General features: G+C 38.2%; 1 protein-coding gene across 6 annotated transcripts in view; it reads right to left on the bottom strand.

Moving 5' to 3' along the window:
• The window catches only part of RTN3 (reticulon 3), a 59,834-nt gene that overhangs the window by 19,141 nt on the left and 18,339 nt on the right, over positions 1-22,354 (bottom strand). For 2 of the 6 annotated variants that reach the window (XM_040465660.1, XM_040465661.1), the window contains one exon: positions 15,583-17,937. The exons of 2 other annotated variants lie outside the window; for them this stretch is intronic. In XM_040465660.1, coding sequence (XP_040321594.1) covers positions 15,583-17,937 — 2,355 coding nt within the window. Of the gene's footprint in view, positions 1-8,625; positions 10,791-15,582; positions 17,938-21,866; positions 21,886-22,354 lie in introns of those variants that run through there. 2 more of the 6 variants (XM_040465662.1, XM_040465663.1) reach the window with 2 other exon arrangements.

Here is a 22,354-nt window from a genome sequence, read left to right as displayed (position 1 = left end):
AGTGCAAAGTCACTGTTTCCTTACTTTTCAGGTTACAACTTTAATATAACATTACCTAACATTTATTTTCATTTGAAAAATTCTTAATTCTTTTCTAGTTGTCTCTACTTGAAAGTCTTGTGCTGTATGAATTATGCTTTTTATTTCAATACATAATATTTCAATGCATAATACAACCTCTTTAAAAATTTCTATTTTTGATCTAAAGGTTTTTTATTTTTAATGTTTATTCATTTTTGAGAGACAGAGAGAGACAGGACATGAGCAGGGAAGGGGCAGAGAGAGGGAGACACAGAATGTGAAACAGGCTCCAGGCTCTGAGCTGTCAGCACAGAGCCTGACGCGGGGCTCGAACTCACGAACTGCGAGATCCTGACCTGAGCTGAAGTCGGACACTCAACTGACTGAGCCACCCAGGCACCCCTGATCTAAAGTTTTTTAAAACTAATTTATTCTTCTCTATGAGAGCGTGCATGCATGCACACGCATGAACAGGGCAGGGGCAGAGAGAAAGAGAACCCCAAGTAGGCTCACATTGTCAACACAGAACCCGACACAGGGCTCGAACTCACGAACCGTGAGATCATGACCTGAGCCAAAATCAAGAGTCAGACACTTAACCAACTGAGACACACAGGTGCCTCAATACAACCTCTTTTTATAACTGTAAATATATTAACTTCACTGCTCAGTTATCTTAATTATTTTACTAACGGCAGTTGAAGCATTTGACAAAGAATGCCTGAATTCATCAAGGATGTTTATATTTGGGTAGAATTATGAGTGAATCCTTCCTTTAACTTACCAAATATTCTGTAATGTGACCATATTATTTTACTTTAAAAACCTAAAAGAATGGGGGCTCCTGGGGCGCCTGGGTGGCGCAGTCGGTTAAGCGTCCGACTTCAGCCAGGTCACGATCTCGCGGTCCGTTGAGTTCGAGCCCCGCGTCAGGCTCTGGGCTGATGGCTCGGAGCCTGGAGCCTGCTTCCGATTCTGTGTCTCCCTCTCTCTCTGCCCCTCCCCCGTTCATGCTCTCTCTCTGTCCCAAAAATAAATAAAAAACGTTGAAAAAAAAAATTAAAAAAAAAAAAAAAAAAAAAAGAATGGGGCTCCTGGGTGACTCAATTAGTTGAGCGTCCAAATCGGTTCAGGTCACGATCTCACAGTTCATGAGTCAGGCCCTGCATCAGGCTCTGTGTTGAGAACTCAGCCTGGAGCTTGCTTTGGATTCTGTGTCTCCCTCTCGCTCTTCCCCCTCCCACTTGTGCTCTCTCAAAAATAAATTTAAAATTTTTTTGAAAAATTAAAAAAAAAATAAAACACAAAAGGATGTCTATTGCTCGCACATATTATTTAAGTATTATTTAAGGATGCCAGCTGCAGTACCCTCCTTACACCAAAAGAGGGCACTAACACACCCAATGGTTAGCTCAAGGCTAAGGAAAAAGAAACCGGTACCTGTCCATCCAAGTGAGAACAGTAAAGCTTGTTGAGTCCCTACCTATTGATTTTTATCACTCAATTTGGGAAAAGCTCTTGGTTTGATTAACTTCAGCCATTCCCAAAGGTCAACTGACTTCGATCTACCCTCCAAAGTATACACCTTAGAAGAAAGGCTGTTGAAATGCTTATTCTGAAAAGGAGTAAATGGTTAAGAAATTTTAAGTTTTAGCAGTTAATCAGCTTTAACCTCATTTTGAAGAATAAACCTCCTTGGGGTGCCTGGGTGGCTCAATGGTTAAGCATCTGGCTTTGGCTCAGGTCATGATCTCATGGTTCATGAGTTTGAATCCCTGTGTTGGGCTCTGTCCTGATGGCTTAGAGCCTGGAGCCTGCTTTGGATTCTGTGTCTCCCTCTCTCTCTGCCCCTACCCTGCTCACATTCTCTCTCTCAAAAATAATAAATATTTTAAAAAATAAATAAACCTCCAACTCAAGTATCTGTACAACTCTTCCTATGTTCCATGCATTAGTTTTTCGAAATTTTAAGTATGTATCTCTAAGCAAACTGAAATGTGGCTGAAAGAAAGAAAAAAAAAAAGCGAGGCTTTATGACCACAAGTGGGAAACTGTACATTAATAAAAGGGAAACAGGTAATTAAGCTTTTGGTATGAACAATTATTGATGTAAAGAAAAATGCAAAGATATGTTCACACTGATTATTTTATCTTACATTAATAGCTCACAATAATAAATGAAGCCACTTTTTGAGTTGCAAAAGACAGTAGATTCAAATTTTGTGACTGCTAAAATGGGTTAATAGTCTGCCCTGCTACAGATTTACCCTTAACCAAAGACATTCCCTTCCCTTCAAAATGGCACAGAAGGATCACCGAGTAACACAAAACTATTTGTCAAAGACAGACCCAAATGCTTTTGTCCACGAATCTATTTAGCTTGAACTGAAGTTCAATGTTTATTTTTCTTTTGATATAAAATTTATGCCGAAATACATAACACATTCACTGATTTTGGAGACATGCATACACCTAATTAACTCCATCAAGCTACAGAACATTATCATCACCCCAGAAAGTTTCCTCATGTTTCTTTGCAGCCAACATCCCAAGATGTAACAAGTGCTCGGATTCTTTTTCCTACATAGACCAGTTTGCTTGTTCTATAATTACACCTAAATGGAATCATGCAGTATGACTTTTTTTGCACTATTTCTCTCACTTGGCATAATTTGGGAGATTCATCCATATTGCCACAAGTATCAAAAGATAACTAGCTGTATCACAGGTTATCTACTCCCTTGTTGATGGACCACTAGCTATTTCCAGTTTTGAGCTATGATGAATAAAATTGCTATGAACATAACAAGTTTTTGTATGAATATATTTGTATTTCTCTACAGGGGAGTTACAAGCTCATAGGGTAGCTGCACGTTTAGGGTCGCTAAGAAACTGACCAACTTTCTCCAAAGTATTTGTACATTCTTACCAATAATTTATGAGCATCTCAGTTGTTCCAAATCCTTGCCAACATTAGGTGTTCTCAGTCTTTAGTTTCAGCCACTCAGGTGAATGTGCAATGGTATCTTATTTTAATTATGTGAAGACTCCCATGTTGAACACATTTTTATTGGATTATTGGTCATTTGTACATCTTCTTTTGTGAAATGCCAGAATCTTTTCTAATCAGTTTTTTTTATAATGTTTGTCCTTTCATTGTTAAAATATAGTAGTATTTTCTAGATACTAATCCTTTATGAGACACATGTTTTTTATTTATTTTAAAAAAAAATTTTTTTTTCAACGTTTATTTATTTTGGGGACAGAGAGAGACCGAGCATGAACGGGGGAGGGGCAGAGAGAGAGGGAGACACAGAATCGGAAACAGGCTCCAGGCTCTGAGCCAGCAGCCCAGAGCCCGACGCGGGGCTCGAACTCACGGAGCGCGAGATCGTGACCCGGCTGAAGTCGGACGCTTAACCGACTGCGCCACCCAGGCGCCCCAAGACACATGTTTTTTAATACTTTCTCCCAGTCAATGGTTTGCCTATTAGTGGCATCTTTTAATGTGCAAGTTTTAATTTTGAAGTTTAATTTATCGAGTTTTTATTTTATGGCTAGTGCATTGTATGGTGCAAGAAACTTATGCCTAAACCCCCAAGTCATGAAGATATTTTATGCTTTCTTTTAAAAGTTTTATTGTTTAAAAAAAAAAGTTTTACTGTTTTAGTTTCTATGTTCAAGTCTCTGATCCATTTTAATTTTTCATGTCATGTGAAGTAGGGATTGTGGTAGACAGAATGCTAAGATGGCTCCCCAGACTCTTGCCCATTGGTGTATATGTCCTGCATATGTCCCAATGTGAGCATAACCTGTAAATATGATGGGATAGTAGTCACTCTTGTGTTTATCTTTCAGTTACATAAGATCTGGTAGTAGACTGGAGAGAAATTCTCCTGAAAACTTTGAAGGAAGTAAGCTACCATGTGATGAGAGGCCCATGAGACCAGGAACTGAGTATGGCTCCCAGCCCCCAGTCAGCAAGCAAGAAAATGGGGATCCGGCCCTACAACCTCCTGAACTCTGCCAACAATCTGTGAAGAGAACTCCAAGTCTCACATAGGATCACAACCCTGTTCACACCTGGTGTTTTCAGAGCACACTTTATTTCAGCTAACCTGTGCCCACACTTGTAATCCATGAAAACTGTGAGATAATAAATTGTTGATTTAAGTTCCTAAATTTGCAGCAAATTATTATTTCTGAATTTTGTTTCTTAGATCTATTTTTTGACTCTTTTGCAAGTACTACATCATCTTTATTACTGGAGTTTTATAATGTCTTAAAGTGAGTATTCCAAGTCTTCCAACTTTGTTCTTTTTCAAAATTGCTTTGGATTTTCTAGGTTCTGTGTATTTCCATAGACATTTTGGAACGAGTCTATTAATTTCTATAGAAAAAATTCTCCTGGGATTTTGAATTGTATTGAATCCATTGATGAATCTGGGTAGGACTGATATCTAACAATACTGAGGCTTCCATGAACATAGCATGGCCTTCCTGTTAGATAGTTCTTAAGCTTTTCTTTGCAGTTTTGCAGTTTTCAATATAGAGGACTTGCAAATTTTTTTGTTAAATTTATTTCTATCTTATGCTTTTGATGCTATTGTTTTAAAATTTCATTTTCTGGAGATGCTTGGGTGGCTCAGTTGGTTAAGCATCTGATTCTTGATTTTGGCTCAGGTCACGATCTCATGGTTTCATGAGTTCAAGCCCTGCGTCGGGCACTGCACTGCACTAGGTCTCTCTTGGATCTAGCACCATCTTCTTAGAAACCTCTGTGCCATGAAAGCCAAGTTAGGAAGAAGCAAATGCAAAGGCTATAGACTAAAGTGTAAAAGAAAGATGAGGCAGAAGTTCAAGTAAACCACTAGAGCTTGTGCACCCACAGAAGCTACAGGAGAAGAAAGTCAGAGGCCAGGGATACTGGTACAATTTTTTGGACTGCATGCCTACGTTCTAGAGCTTCATTCAAGGGATCTAGAACAACCATCGTCATCTGATCATATCGACCACCTTTGAGAGGCCTACCTTGCTCATATAAAAACAGTCCCTTTTGGTCCTTTGCCCTGGACTGATATACTTAATGCCAAAATATCTCAGGACTAATTCTGTTTTCATTTGTGGCTGAATGTAACACACATATACTGTCTTAACTGAGGGAAAGAAATTTAAAAAATAAAATTTCATTTCCTGATTATTTGCTGCCAGCACATAACAAATCAAACTGAGTTTTGTGCATTAACCTAATATCCTGTAACCTTGCTAAATCCACTTATTAGTCCTAGTAGTTGTTTTGCAAATTCCTTAGGATTTTCTATGTAAACAATCATGTCAACTGTAAACTAAGACAGTTTGACAACTTCTTTTCCAGACTTCATTCATTTTATTTCTATTTCTTGTCATAATTCAATGGGTAGGATGGACCTCCAGTGTGATGCTGAATACAAAGAGAGTGATCACTCCTGCCTTATACCCAATCTCAAGGGGAAAGCATTCACTATTTTGGCACTAAGGATGATGTCAGCTGTAGTTTTCAACAGATGTCATTTATTAGACTAAGGAGATTACCTTCTAGTCCTTGTTTGCTGAAAATTTTGATCAGGAAAAGGGTGTTGAGGTTTTTCAAATGTCTTTTCTGTATTGACTGAAATAATCATAGTTTTTCTATTATGTTAATGTTCTGAGTTACACTGATTGATTCTCCAATCTTAATACAGGCTTGTATTCCTGGAACAAACTGTACTTAGTCATGGTGTATTAACCTTTTGATACACGGCTAGATTTGATTCGCTAATATTTTAAGGAATTCTCATTTTCTAAAGGATTTCTCATCTTACTATGTTCATGAGGGATATTAATCTATAATTTTCTTTGCAATGTCTCTGTCCAGTTTTGATATTACTATATACTTGTCTAAGAGTTGCAAAGTGTTCTCTCCTTTTTCCTTAAGAGCTTGAAAAAGTCCCAGTAAAACCTCTGGCCCTGAACTTTTTTTGCATGACAGATTTTTGATAATAAATTTAATAGAAACTGTGTTAGTTTCAGTAAGTTGTATTTTTCAAAGAGTTTGTCCATTTCATCTAAGTTGATAAATTTCTTGGCCTAAAGCTATTCATAATATTCTATTATCCTTTTAATATCTGTAGGATCTGAAGTGGTGATCCCTTTTTCATGCTTGATATTGGTAATCTGGTTCTGTTCGTTTCTTGATCAGTCAAGAAGTCGATTTTGTTGATCTTTTCCAGGAACTAAATTTTGGCTTTGTTAATTTTGTTTTTTATTCCACTGATTTCCGCTCTTATTTTTAATATTTTCTGGGGCGCCTGGGTGGCGCAGTCGGTTAAGCGTCCAACTTCAGCCAGGTCACGATCTTGCGGCCCGCAAGTTCGAGCCCCGCGTCGGGCTCTGGGCTGATGGCTCGGAGCCTGGAGCCTGTTTCCGATTCTGTGTCTCCCTCTCTCTCTGCCCCTCCCCCATTCATGCTCTGTCTCTCTCTGTCCCAAAAATAAATAAACGTTGAAAAAAAAAATTTTTTTTTCTTTCTTTTAACTTAAAAAATATTTTTTAATGTTTATTTTTGAGAGAGAGAGAGAGAGAGAGAGAGAGAGAGACGGCGCACAAGCAGGGGAGGGGCAGAGACAGAGAGGGAGACACAGAATCTGAAGGAGGCTCCAGGCTCCTCAGCACAGGGCCCAACACTGTGCTCAAACTCATAAACCATGAGATCATGACCTGAGCTGAAGTTAGATGCTTAACTGAGACACCTAGGCGCCCCTACTTTGCTCTTTTTTCTAGCTTAAAAAAATTTTTTTTAAAGATTTTTAAGTAATCTCTATACCCAACACGGGGCTCGAACTTACAACCCCGAGATCAAGAGCTGCGTGCTCTGAGCCAGCCAGCCAGGTGCCCCCTTTTCTAGCTTTTTTAATTGAAAGCTTAAATCCCTGAATATAGATATTTTTCTTTTCTAATATCAGCATTGAGAGCTATAAATTTCTTTCTGCACTGCACTCCAGAAGTTTGATATACTGTATTTTCACTGTACTTCAGTTTAAAGCACTTAAAATTTTTTCTTGTGATTTCTTCGTTGAGCTATGGATTATGTAAATGTGTCTTGCTTAATTTCTCAATGCTTAGGAATTTTCTTAGGTATCTTATTTTCATTTAAGATTTAATTTCATTATGGTCTTAGAATATATTTTGTATGCTTTTCATCTTTTAAGTTCACTGGGTTTTTTTATGGCCTAGCATATTGTCTACATTGGTAAATTTATTTCTTGTCCACTTGCAAAAGACTGTGTATCCTGCCATTGCAGGGTACGGCGTTCTATAAATATCATCTAGGTCAAAGTGGTTGACTGCAGCACTCAGGTCTGTGTGTGTGCGCATAGGTGTGTGCAGGTTGGTCTATCAATTGCTGAGAAAGAGGTATTAAATCTTCCAGGGGTGCCTGGGCGGCTCAGTCAGGTAAGCATCTGATTCTTGATTCTGGCTCAGGCCATGATCTCACGGTTCATGAGACTAAGTCTCACACTAGGCTCCATGATGACAGCAGTGCCTGCCTGAGATTCTCTCTCCCTCTCTCTCTGCCCCTCCACTGCTCACACGTGTGAGCTCTCAAAATAAACTTAAAAAAAAAAAAAAAAAAACACTCCAATTATGATTACAGAATTGCCTATTTCTCTTAAGTCTGAAATTTTTGCTTTAAGTATTTTGAAGCTGTTATTAGTACATACACATTTATGGCTGAAGATTTCTTGATACCTTTTATCATGACAACATGTCACTTTTCATTTCTGGTAATACCCTTTGTTGTCTTATGCTTAAATTTTGCATGGTATTCATTTATATATTTTTTGGTATATACGTTTCCATCTGTTTACTTTTTACCTACCTGTGTCTTTAATGTGCAGCTTTCATAGCACATAGATGGTCTAGCAGTTTTATTGAGTCTGCCATTCTACTGATCGTAGTGTGTAGTCCACTAAACATATTGATATGGTTGCATTAAGTCTCCCATTTTATCACCATTTCCTCTTTTTTCTTTTTTTGCCTTCTCTTTGATTATTTGAAGATTTGATCTATTGGCTTTTCAGCTATGCCTTTGTATTATCATCTTAGTGGTTGTTTCCGAGTATATAATACACAACTTTGACTTTTCAGTCTACTTAAAATTAATACTTACACTTCAAAAAGATGTAGAAATTCTTGCTATAGAAGTTCATATATTCTTTTGTTCTAAATTGTTATATGAATAACATTACAATCTCCACACACATTATAATTTCTGCTTTGAAGAGTCCTATATACTTAAAATTTTTTTTAAATGTTATTTATTTTTGAAGGAGAGAGACAGAGCATGAGAGGGGGAGAGGAGCAGAGAGGGAGGGAGACACAGAATTCAAAGCAGGCTCAAGGCTCTAAGCTGTCAGCACAGAGCCCGACACGGGGCTCGAACTCACAAACTGTGAGATCATGACCTGAGCTGAAGTCGGACGCCTGACTGAGCCACCCAGGCACCCCAAGTCCTATATATTTTAAATTAGAGGAAAAACTTTTTTTTTTTAAGTAAGCTCTACGCCCAATGTGGGGCTTGAACTCACGACCCTAAGATCAAGAGTTGCATGCTCTATTGACTGAGCCAGCCAGGCACCCCGAAAAATTAAGCCTTTAGTATTTTTTCAGGTATTTAGCATTTCTAATGCTCTTTATTCCTTCCTGGAGGTCTGAGTTTCTATCTGGTTGGTATCAACTCTAATCTGAAGGATTTCCTTTAGTGTTTCTTATAGTGCAGATCTTCTAGTGACAAACTCTTAGTTTTCTTTTATCTAATAATTTAGTCTTTATTTTGCCTTCATTCTTGCAGAGTATTTTTGCTGAATAGAGAAATCTGGGTCGGCGTTTTTTTCCCTGTTTGACACTTTGGAAGATGTTATTTCAGTCTTCTAGCATTTGTGGTTTCTGGTAAGAAGCTAGCTCTAATTATAATTGCCATTCCCTTTTATATGTCATTCATTGCTCTATAGTTACTTTTAAGATATTCTCATCTTTGGCTTTAGTAATTTGACTATAATACTGTAAAAGAAAGGGTTAACTAAGTAGGCCTCAAATGCTCAAACCCTGTACATGCCAAAGAAAGGTCAGTCTTCAGGACTGGTCCTTGGCTGGCTCCTAGGAGATGAACTCTGAGCCCTTGGACTACTCTGGCTGGTGTTTTTTTGCATGCCTGAGCACTTGAGCCATGCTGTACTAGTGTGACCAGGTGAGTTTATTCTAACAATATGATGTATGGCAAACATCTGGTTTTACTCTGGGGGTCTGAGTAGCTAGGGTCAGCCATGTGGGCACTGCATGGCATTCTGGACACCAAGCACTGAGTATAGCTTCCCTTATTGGCAACACTGCACATGCTGTCATATCACTGATGGGAAGATTAAGGGCATCCCTGTGTGACTCCTCTGGCCACCAGAAAGCTTGCACCTGCTTTCTCCTGGACTTCATCCCATGTGCCTTTCTCCTTTGCCAATTCTAATCTATGTCCTTTTGCTGCAATGAACTCTTAACTGTAAGTATAACAGCTTCTCAATCCTGAGTCCTTCGAGCAAATCATTGAGCCTGAAGGTGGTCATGGGAACCCCTGACACATGTACAAAGGTATGGTTCTTTTCTTATCTTAATGTTTCCGCTAAAGCTTCTTTAATCAGTAAATGTGTGTGTGTGTGTTTAATGAGGCATTCTTTTGCTATTTTGTCTTCATATATATTCTCACTTCTGTCTCTCATTGTCCTTTCCTTCTGAAACTTCCAATTATATGAGTTGGATCTTATAATAATTTCCCAAAGGTATCCGAAGCTCAGTAATATATTTTTCTTTCTGTTCTTCAGGTTGGATAACTTTCTGTTCATCTGTTACCAACTTCACTGACTCTTTCCCTTTGTGATCTCCATTTTGCTGTTAAGGCTACTCAGTGAATTTTGATTTCAGCAGCTGTATTTTACAGTTCTAAAACCTCCACTTGGCTCTTGTATTTTTCTCTATTTCATAGTAAGAGCTGCCTTAAAACTCTTGTTTCCAAATTCCAACAAATGAAGTTAGTTGTTGTTCACTGTCCTTTTCTTCAGACCGGGTCATATATTCTCAGCTTTTAAAATGCGTAGTTTTGCATTATATGTTGGACACTGTGAATATTACGTTGTACAGCCTCTGGACTCCGTTATATTCCTCTGGAGAGTGCTGATACTTGTTTCAGTATGCACCTAATTTGGTGCATCAAACTGCAAACTCTTGCCTCTTGGGCACCATCTCCAATCTTAGTTCACTTCTTTTTTCTAGAGCTGAGCTGCCTGTAGTCTTCCAAGCATGTGTGTAGTTCAAGGATTAAATGGAGGTGTATACAGAGAGTATGTACACAGAAGTTTAGGCTCTCACTCTCTGGATCTTTCCTCTCCAGGATTCTTCCTTCTCTTACTTTTCAGTGGTTGAATGGCTGTGGCTGACCCAAATTCTGTCCTCTCGTAAGTTTTCTATGAAAGCTTTATTAGCCAATCTGCTGGGTGTCAACTTCAGCCTGTCATCTGGCTAAGAGCAGTAAACATGGAGAACAGATTCCATGTTTTCTCTTCTTGGAAGTGTCAGTCCCTTTTCAGAATCTGCTTGCTTTTGTTCATTTTCCAGGGCCTTCTGATCTTTTTTTTCCTTCCAATTTTGTCCAGAATATATAGTTATATGCAGAAAGATCAGTTCCAGTAAAAGCCTACTTGGCCATACTGCAAGAAAAACCATCGTGATGTTATTTTTTAAAAATTTACTTCAGTTTCACATGTGTGGGTATACAGATTTTTAAAAATCTTTTTAAAGTTTTGTTTATTTAAGTAATTTCTACACCCAACATGGGGCTTGAACTCATTATCCTCATGAGATCAAGACTTGCATCCTCTTCTGAGCCAGCCAGGCACCCAATATAGATTCACTTTTAATCATTATTCTGAATATCTTGTTTTCTAACTTGTGCTTTTCTACTGTAATCATTCCATCATATAACAAAAACTCTACAAAGGTATTCAATAATACAATTTTTATTAATAAATTATGAACATTTGAGGCACCTGGCTGGCTCAGTCAGTAGAGCACACAACTCTTGGTCTCAGGGTTAAGTTCAAGCCCCACAATGGGTGTAGAGATCATGTAAAAAAATAAATAAAATCTTTAAAAGTAAATTATGAACATTTTCACATACCAGCAGAAACTCCAGCTCTGATGGCAAACTGACAAGAACTAGAAAAATAATGCACATACCTAGAAGTTAAATTGATGAGCAGCAGCAGTCTGACCCTAGAGAAATACTTGTATATGTGTAAAACCAGACAAGTACAAAGATGTTAACTTCAGCACTGTCTTTAAGAGTAAAAAATGTAAAATAGCCCAAATACTAATCAAAAGGGAAATAACATAGATAAAAAGGATTACTACACAGCTGTCAAAATGAATAAATTATTCATTTCCTTGAAATTATATATATTTCAGTATGGAAGGAGTTAAAAAACCCTAATGTCAAATGAAACAAGTTGGATATCAAAGATGGTAATATTAATAAAAGTTTAAAAACACAAACCAATACTACATACACATACATTTAAAGTAAACTGAAAGCATTTATCAGGTCCATGATGGTGGTTGCCTCCAGAGAAGGGAAGAAGGGAGTAAGTGGGACAGGTGGTAATCGAAGGGTTCCTTGGTTTGGAGGCAATCATGACCATTAACAGTAATGTTAATTAATAGAAGTTAATTCTACATATAGAAATGTGAGTGTATGTCTTTTTGTACTTTCCTATATTTTTCCATTTCTTAAAAAAAACCTGCAACAACTTCAGTGGCTGCATACTTGACTGCACAGATAGGTCTTAACATATTCTACCAATCTCTAATTGTTAAGACACTGAGATACCTGTCAATATTCTGAACAGCACTACAAAAAACATCTTTGTTTTTGCACGTACAATTTCTTCCCCTTAGAATAAGTTCCTAGAAACATAATTGCTAGCTCAATTCTAGGTCTTTGTTACATATTGCCAAAATGTCTTCCAAAAAAGTTGTCACAACTTACACACACCTGTCACCAAAATATATACCTGCCTATTTCCTTGCATTCTTGCCAATCTGGATACTAAAATCCAAAAAACGGTCTTCACTCAATTAGGTGTATGAGCAGAGATTTAAATTTTCCCCAATTAGTTATATCATAGCTCATATCACAGTTGTTAAACTATAATGTTATCATAAAGGGAATGAAATTAGGCTTCATTAGGAGTTTATACACAATGTATCATAAAACAGCAAAAGAAAAATAAAATACCGTTAATACTTTTCTTTTGCCTATTTCCCCCCACAGTTTCAGGCAGAACATAATTACAGAATTGGTTTATCTTTTTAAATTTTTTTATTTTAGAGAGAGAGAGAGAGCATGAGAAGGGAAGAGGGGCAGAGAGAGAGAGAGAGAGAGAGAGAGAGAGAGAGAATCATAAGCAGGCTCCACAATGAGACCAACGTGGGGCTTGATCCCATGACCCTGGGATCATGACTGGAGCTGAAATCAAGAGTTGGACATTCAAGTGACTGAGCCACCCAGGTGTCCCGAACTGGTTTAACTTTAAAAGGAAGGCTATTCAGATGTACTACTTAGAACTAGAGACTGATGTATTTTGCTGAAGTAGTTACATTTTAAAGATTTATTCATAAAGTAAGACAATTTAAAAAGATTTTCTGGGAGCGTCTGAGTGGCTCAGTTGGTTGAGCATCTGACTCTTCATTTCAGCTCAGGTTATGATCCCAGGGTCGTGGGATTGAGCCCCACTGCTCTGCACCACAGAACCTGCTTCAGAGTCTCTTTCTCCCTCTCTCCCTCTCTCCCCTCCCCTGTTCTTTCTTTCTCAAAATAAATTAACTTAAAAAAAAAAAAGAAAAGAAAAAAATAAATAAAAAGGTTTTTTGTTTTGAAGCCTGCAAAGGAAGACTTTTTAGCGTCTTGATCTAATTATATTGGTTTTTAATTAGCATCTAAATATATCTACTAATCACAGAATTTAGCCAGTGACAAATATCCTAAACTTCCACGGCCCTTTTCACCTCTCACAATAGATTAAATAACTCAGTTAAGAATTAGTAATAATTAGTATTTACACAGTTTGTTATTTACTACAACACTATAAAGGATGGCAAAATAATTATAGCCATATTAACAAAGGAAGATGTTGAACCAGTTAGATGAGCTAAGGTCATGCTAAAGCAGGAATGTGCCAAAATTAGACACCACAATTCTTGCAGCCTAATTCCCATATGCCTCATCACACAAAAGAACGTATAAGAATTACAACAACAACTCATGAGGAAATCTAGAGTCAGAGAATATGATTTTTATATTTTAGAGAAACAGAATCTTAAGCAGGCTCTGCACCGAGTGCAGGGCTCAATCCCACGACCCTGGGATCACGACCCGAGCTGAAATCAAGAGTCAGATGCTCAACTGATGGAGACACCCAGGAGCCCCTACAGTCAGAGAGTATTATTAAAATGATACTGAAGATAATCTTCAACATTCTCGCATTATAGATAAGAAAACTAAGGCCCCAAAAGGTGATATAACTTCATTGCTCAAAGCCACACTTCTAGATGCTGTAAAGCAACAATGAGAATTCACTCCTTAATCCAAGCTCAGCAATCTTCAATCACTAGAGGATAACAGCTATCCTTAGCAGTCACTTCAAATTTTTTAGTTTGTGAAACAGTCTCAATGTTTTCACTGATACTGATCAATTCACTCACTAACAATTACCCGATACCTACCACATGCTAGGTCCTGTACTATGCGGTATTTATTATATGCTAAGCACTGCATTACCTGCATTTCCACATTTAATCCCTACAATATTAATATAAGGTAAGCACAATTATCTCTATATTAAAGATTAAAATTTAGAAAGACTAAGTAAACCACCTGTGGTCTTCAGAAAGGAAATATAAAGGAAATGGTGCCCTTCCACTTCAGCAGCCACTGAAGAGCAGCAACCACGTCTCTGCAGACCCCATGGTCATGGGTCTCAACAAGGGCCCCAAGGTGACCAAGAACTTGAGCAAGCCAAAGCACTGCTGGCATGAGCACCACACCAAGCACATCACATCAGTGCAAGACAAGATCTGAGAGGTGTGTTTCACTCCTCACGAGAGGCACCCCAGCAAGAGGAGCTGAGCAGGTTCTGTCTGCCACCAGGATAGGAAAGTGGCTGCTAAGGGCTGGGCTTCCTGTCCATTCTTGCATAACAAAACCTTTACAGAAGAAGAAGAGGATAAAAGAAAATAGTATAATCACATTTATAAGTTTATCCTAACAAAAAAATCTTTTTATTTTAAATATTGTAACTCTATGTATGATTTCATTTGAAAAAAGGGATCTACTGTCAAAGAAGTTTGGACAACCACAGATCCCTATATAGCACCTATGAGTGACCATATAGTAAGTATAGAGCTTAGATCAGAAGTTGGGGGTACCTTTTGGAAGGCTTGGAATATCCTTTTTTTCTTACATCTTCTAAGACCCCGGAACAGATAGCATTTGAAGTAACTTAACTGAAGGCGGAGTGTGAGAAAAGTAATCAAATAAACAGAGACAATGGGAAGGGCTTCTAGTACCACATAATAAATGTTGGCCTGAACAATATTAAATAAGGTCCAAAGTAGAAGAATGCATGACTTCTCTTGAGCAATACTCACAAAACAGTACTACAATATAATACTGGTTACCTACTTTCAGAACATAAAATCTCTGTAGTATAAGATCAAATTAATTAAAAGTTTCATTTGCTGTCATTCCCAGCAGGAATTCCTTTATCTTTGATTGCTAAATAGGTTTCACAAGGCCCACAGCAAAAAACCCAAGTGCTAAGCAGTGCAACTGTTATGGAGATTTAAAAATAAGCTTTGGGGGTGCCTGAGTGGCTCAGTTGGCTGAGTAACTGGCTCTTGATTTCAGTTCAGGTCATGATCACAGAGTATGGGATCAAGCCCTGCATCAGGCTCTGTGCTGAGTGTGGGGCCTCCTTGGGATATTCTCTCTCTCTCTCTCTCTCTCTCTCTCTCTCTCTCTCTCTCTCCCTCTGCCCCTCTCCCCTGCTTGTGCTTGTTCTCTAAAATAAAAAAGTTTTAAAAATTATTAAAAAAAAATAAGCTTTGTAAATAAATATATGCCTAATGACATCCTTAAATGCAGCAACTGCCCTAGGGCCAACCTATAGGGACAGGAGAACCTTGAAACAATTGGAGCATAAAAAAAAATGTTTTAAGGAGAATATTAATTTTAACAAGTGTTCTGATTTGGGAAATATTTGTAGAAGAAAACCAAATCAAGCAACCATGAAAAAAATTTACCTTTCTCCACTATACAATGTGTTTTTATTCTTGCCATAATTTTCCTGATATAAAATCAGAGACTTAGAAAAATGGCATTCTATTAAATAATCAATCACAGCAGAAGTAATCACATGCAGTATTTCTAATGTAAATGATTACCTGAGAAGTCCGTCAGAAGTCTTGCTAGGACTTGCTTGTTTACCACTTCAGTCTTACTAAGGCTCGGTATAATATCTACCCTAGTAGTTTCTGTGACAATTGTGGGCTTCTTGGAAATCCCAAGATCAGATCCAGTGTTAACTTCTGTGTGTTCTAGGACATCATATGCTCTCTGAAGCCAAGAGGATTCTGGAGCACATGTGAAAGTGTGCTCGAGTGTTTCTTCAGGAGGAGATTCTACATCACCCTGTACAGAAGCTGACTTCTCAGTCCTCCTTTCACTCAATTCTTTAAGGGCTTTGATTGTGAGCTCTTCCTGCTCTAAGTCAAGAGATGCCACTGGAGTACCTCGGGCAGGGAAAACACCCAGAATCTCACTTCCATTTGTTTCTTTGCTTTGTTCCATGTGTTCGCTTCTTCGGTCTTTAATTTCAGAACCACCTGACTCACTTTCATGCAAGACTTCCACAGCAAGACTTGTTTTAAAGTCCCTAGTCTTCTCTGATGTTGCGTCAAAGGCATTCCCTTCACCTTTACCTATGATTCCTTTCTCTCTGGTTTCTGTAAAGGCTGCTATCAGGTCCTCTGGGGAAGAATCATCTACATCTTCAACATTTTTTTCATGTAATGACTCCAAAGAGGCAGAGGTTGTCACATTTAGTGAGAATTCTGTCTCATGAAGAACACCTGGAGATACAGCTGAAGGATGCTTTGGGTTCTCAGTTGCAACATGTTTTTCAGCAGCAGCTTCACTCATACTACCTGACTGCTGCACATCTTCTGACATGATCTTCAGATCACGTACTTGTGAACATGCTGCCTCACCCACTGGACTCCTTTCGGGAATATCAGGCTGAACGTGTGCTGCCTCAGGGTCACTGACTGGCCCTTCAAAGGTTTCACATGTTTTGTTTTCCCTATTGCAATTGAAAGCCTCTTCGATTTCTCTTTCATCTCTTTTTACAATAGCACTTGGAATGGAAACAGGTTTTTCAGCCTGAATTTTTTTACCTTCAAATGAAACACTGGTTGTGATGTCCTCTATTACTGTGTCATCAGACTCACCAGAACTATCAGCTTCTGTCACTTCTCCTAACACAGCGCTCTGCCAGTTCATTTCATCTTTCAGGTGGCCATCAGGTAAAACCACTTTCACGGTGGCCACTCCAGAACCCCGAGAGACACCTTTGTCAAATGGAGACCCAGGGAACTCTGCAACTGTGTTATCTTGTTTCTGCACATGGCCTCCCACACCTTTGATATTGACTTCCTTTGTGGAATTGAGACAATCCGGTACAGGTTTGTCAATGTTAGCATTTTCTTGTGGGAGGGATTCCTGTGCCCAATCACCTGCTGATTTAGTGATGGGAGTGTTCCCATTAATAGAACGTATAGGAATTTTCTGGTGAGTGTTAGTTTTAAGATTTACAACTGGGATTTCTGATTTATATTCACTCATGTCAAGTCCTGTGGTTTTTGTGACGTAGTCAGACTTACAGCTCTCTTCTTTTGCTTGGGGAACCAAATCCCAAGTCAGTATTTCATTAGTAAAGTTATGCATATCATTCACACATCTAGACACTTCTTCCAGTGCTGCAGTTGTGTGTGAAAACTGTCTAGTGAGCAATGCAGAGGTTGGGTAACGCCCTGCCTCTTTACTTCTCAGTGGAAATACTTTGTCATTAGACTCTAAAATGTCTTCAGATGTTTCTTTATCAGTGTTCATTGCCCAGCTACCAAAATCATTTGTGCTCTCCTTATATACATCTTTAAATTCTTTGTCAAATGCTTCTTTGTCAATAATTACTTCAAATGGTGACTCAGGGGAATCCTTTTCAACACCACCTCCTGAAACTTCAGATGGGGACAAGGAATATTTACAAATGCCTTCTGCCTTAGACTGCTGGGTCAGTGGTTTCTGAGCTGTCAGCAAAGTGAACTTGTCATCAGCATCCAATTCAGTTTTACCGCCTGTACTTGGTACCTCATTTGGGTTCTTGGACTCTTGATCTTTATTTATTTGCTGTTCCAGTAGACTCATTTCCTTTGAGAGAAAAGCAGGACGATCTGGGAAATTGGCCGGAATGAAAGGACGGTTACACTGAACTCCTTCTGCCACAGAATCTGGGGAGTGTGCTAGGTCTTTACTGGTCTCTTGAGGCTTTTCCATCTTTTTCACATCTAGGAGAGCCAAGGAGTCTTTTCCTTCTTTGGCTAAAATAGGCTGACTGCCTGACACTTTGCTTTTTTCTCCGTGTAGTATTGTAAGGTCATTGTTATGCATTTCAGAAGATGAAAAAGAGGAAGTCATAATTTCTGAAGGTGGCTCACCAGAGCAAAGAGAGCTCAATCCCTCTATGGTCAGAATTTGAAAGAAAAAAGTTTGTTTACCAGGCACAATTACACATTAACTACTCAGGCCAAGCAGCATGCTTTTCATTTCTCAAGTTACATATATATACACACAGGATGTATATATACATATACACATACACGCACACAACACACGTAAATATGTAACAAAACAAGGACCAACAGTAATCCTATAAAACATGCATAAGATTGCCAACAGTCAAACAGAAAAGCTGTATCATGCTACAAATTGCAAATGACAAAATTTCATGACATATTTTTCAGTCTACTTTTTCCATTGTAAACGTAAAGCATAAAGAAGTATAAAAAGATTGGAAAGTCTGGGAAGGTTCCTTCCTTTGTTTTTTTGGTAGAGCTACTCAATGTAATCCATATAAAACAACTCACTATTATGAAGCACTGATATGCTCTCATCTGTAAGCTGCATATTTCAGTACACACAGCTTCTACAAATCCACTGTTACAGTCCAACAATTTGAGATGGAAAAAAAAAAGCGACTACAGTTCTTTTGATTCTCAGGAGACATAGCAGATTCCTCCCAGGTCTAAGAATCAGACTAGAGTTATTGTATTCTATCCTAGGGAAGATTGGTCTCAGGTACAGATGGCTTCCTTAAAAAAAAAATTTTTTTTTAATGTTTATTTACTGTTGAGAGAGAGACCGAGAGAGACAGAGAGAGAGAGAGGGAGAACGTGAGCAGGGGAGGGACAGAGAGAGGGAGACTACAGAATCTGAAGCAGGCTCTAGGTTCTGAGCTATCAGCACACAGCCCTATGCGGGACTCAAACTCACAAACTGTGATCGTGACCTGAGCCTAAGTTGGACAATTAACTGACTGAGCACCCAAGAGCCCCAGATGGCCTCATTCATTTTAAACTAAAGAGTATGAAAAGGATGGCTGACTTCAAAATCTCTTGCCAATTTAACCAACACTGAACTGTGTGAATCAGTGAGGTTTGTCTTTTGGTTAGGAAGAATTAATTCCAGAAATCCTTTTAAAACAGAAAATATCCTTCTGAAAGTAATACATTAAGTCTTATCAGTTCTTAATACCACAGTAGCCAGTGATTTATCACATTGTTTTCCAACTTTCCAATCTAGCAAGTTTTTACTTGAGAAAAGATCAAAACAACCCTCCCAAGGGCAGGTGCTGTCTTTCGTGCATGTTGTTACCTCTGCAGCTGGAACAAAAGTAGGTCTTAAATAAATAGTTCCAAATGAGTGAATCAAAGATTCAGTTTGGTCAGATGAGAGCTAAGCAGGTCCAGGACAGCAACACCTTGAGTGTGAATGAGTAATTGTGAAGATGTGAAAAAGAAAAACCTTTGGGATTACTTTTATTCAGCTTGTATTTTTTTTTTTTCATGTGAGGAGCTGAATACTTGACGAAAGCAAAATTGTAACTTTATTCAAAATATAAGATTGAAAAGAAAATTAAATATCTTACTACAATAAATAAAATTCCACTATTATAAAAATGTTTCCAAATGCCAGATGAGAATCTGGGTATTAAGGAAAAAGTCTTTGTAAACTGAGGAATAATAAAGTTTGGTGGTACAGACTGTACTAGTGAGAGAGAAAATATTTGAAGCAAGGTGAATGCACATTTACTTCTAATGTAGTAGACAGAGATGGTTTGCATCTATCATTATATACTATGATATAATATTATAGAGTACTCAACAAGACCAAATTAAGGGAACAATATAAATGAAGCTCAGCATTATAGATTAAAAGGTTCAAAACCTGGGACCTCTGGGTGACTCAGTTGAGCATCTGACTTTGGCTCAGGTCATGATCTCACAGTTGGTTGAGTTCAAGCCCCGTGTTGGGCTCGCTGCTGTCAGCACAGAGCCTGCTTTGGATCCTCTTTCCTCTGCCCCCCGCCCCTCCCTGATCACTCTCTCTCAAAAAATTAACATTAAAAAAAAAAGGTTCAAAACCCTGTAATTTAAAGAACTACATTTTTAGTAGTTAATTTATAGGCTACACTTAAATCAGAAACATTCCATGATCTGAGCTATGTATTGTTATTGAACTTACTGGTTACTGTTTCTATCAGTTCAATGCTCAATGGATTAAATCTGGATTAGGTAAAACTGTTTGGGAACCCCTCCCTTCAAACATGAGTGGAACTTTGACATGATCAAAACTGAATCCACTTTACAGGGAATGCTCAGCTTACATGATTTATAGAGACTGCACTATCAGATTACTCAGACCAACCATCTTATAGACAAAAATGGACAAAAAGAATTAGTAATAATTCCATAAATATTTACTAAGTACCTATCATGTGCCAGACACTGCTTTAACTAGACTAAGAGGCTCCTGGGTGGTTCTGTCAGTTAAGTGTCTGGCTCTTGATGTCAGCTCAGGTCATGATCTCACAGTTCCTAGGATTGAGCCCTGTGTCGTATATAGTGGCTCCGATAGCTTGGAGTCTGCTTGGGATTCTCTCTCCCTCTCCCCCGCTCATGCACGTGCTCTCTCTCAAAAGAAACAAACATTAAAGCAAAAGAGAAAGAAAGAAAGAAAGAAAGAAAGAAAGAAAGAAAGAAAGAAAGAAAGAAAGAAAGAAACTGGATTAAAAGCAGTGAACAAAACAAAAAAATCCTTGCCTTTGTGGTGCTCACAGCACAGAGTGGGAGATAGACAGTAAGCAAAATCAACAAGTAAAATGATGATGTGGTGGTAGTGGGCTTGAAGAAATGAAAAAGAAAGCAACCTACACTGATTGGTAATCAGAGAATGTGCACATTAGTGGGAAAAAGCATGTTGGAACTGTTCTAACATGCTTTGTCAGGACACACACTTGTCAGTTTTCCAAGCCTTGTTTATCTTCTTTGAACTCTTAATATTCTAAAAGTTTCAAGTTAAATATACAATAATCTGAGGTGAAGCTAGATTACGTTAGAAATCGTTCTCAGAATACCAGCAAGTCCTGCAATAAATAAACTTCCAATATTCTTTAATTAAGACTCATATGACATCACTCTTATGCACAGAAAAATAACTTTAGTTGTGTTCCTAGTAATTCTGTGACTTAATATATGGGGTGGAGAGTGCTTTCTGGGAGGTTAGCCTTGGGGGGGCAAAGAGAAAGAGCTCAATGCTGCAGTAATCGCGCAGAGGCTGTGACACAGGCGCTAGCTCTCGGCATCAGCAATCAGGCTTTCCCACACGTAGCAAAGTAAGTTAGACCCTCACCTGTGCTTTAATTATCATGTTTAGAATTTCAGCAAATGAAAAGAAGTTTTTTGGCTAGTTGAAACCCTAACAAACTTGGACACAGCTGACTTGTACCAAGACAATGGAAAAAACTGGGCTGGAAGTAAAGAGTTTATAAAGGCATGAAAAAATTAAACAGAATGAAGACCAGCATCTACTAAGCCTTTTTTTAGAACAGCTCCCATAAGCAAGGACTCTTCCAATTAGTAAGTATGGCACTTAATAGTCACTGGTGTTGTCCAAGCCTGCAAAACAGCAGGAAACGCCAGGGAGTTTGAAGTTTGTTAGTTTTTAAAATACTATATACTATAAAACTGCCGGATAGAATAACTTGGGATCCTCTTACATTTCAGGAAATGTCCACTCCCTTTCCTTTTTCAGAAGATCCAACCCTTCACGTGTATTACAAGACTTACAACATTACTCAAAACCACTGTCTGTCAAAAAAAATTTCCTCATTGTGAATATTTGCTCATTTATTTTCTATTATAGGATTTAACGTGCATATTCATTTTCAAGAGTTCTAATTAGTTAAAAATAAGGGGTTATTAACAAAGGGGTTATACACTTAACAGCTTTGTTAAAAAGGGAATTATGTATGTTAAGTGAAAAATATCATAAGCCCATGATGATCATGAGAATGTTCCCAAACTTATCCAGTACTGAGTTCTTTGCTTACCCATATCTTCTTAAGCTCTAAATATTTAGAGGTCTCCATTTAAGTGTATTACCTGAAAAAGACTAGGAAATTAAGTTGGCAGTCATAGTCTAAATTTCTAGACCTCTCCCAGACCACAAATTCCTATTAAAAGATGCAAAATCATTTTATCACATTTACTAATCGCATGGTCTTGGCAAGTTGCTTACTCTCATCTAAAAAAATGGGGATACTAAAGCACCTAACTTGAGAACTGCTATGAAGGTTCAATGAGTTAATATGTGAGAAGAGCTTAGAACACATCCGGCACTTAATAAACCCTCGGTAAACATCCCCTAACACCTCCACATTCTCGGAAAAAATTCTCCTGACATAGAGACTCCACATCATATGCCTTTTTGATAGGGGAGAGTATGTAACACAGAGAAAACTCAGAGTTTTAGACACTTTCCCTCCTACCATTCTCAAATAAAAGGAAGTAATTACTAAGGAGCTTTGATCTATTTCAA

The sequence above is a fragment of the Herpailurus yagouaroundi genome, unplaced genomic scaffold, assembly GCF_014898765.1.
Source record: "Herpailurus yagouaroundi ecotype Mexico unplaced genomic scaffold, PumYag 569, whole genome shotgun sequence".
Classification (NCBI taxonomy): domain Eukaryota; kingdom Metazoa; phylum Chordata; class Mammalia; order Carnivora; family Felidae; genus Herpailurus; species Herpailurus yagouaroundi.
This window is presented reverse-complemented; position numbering and strand designations above follow the sequence as displayed.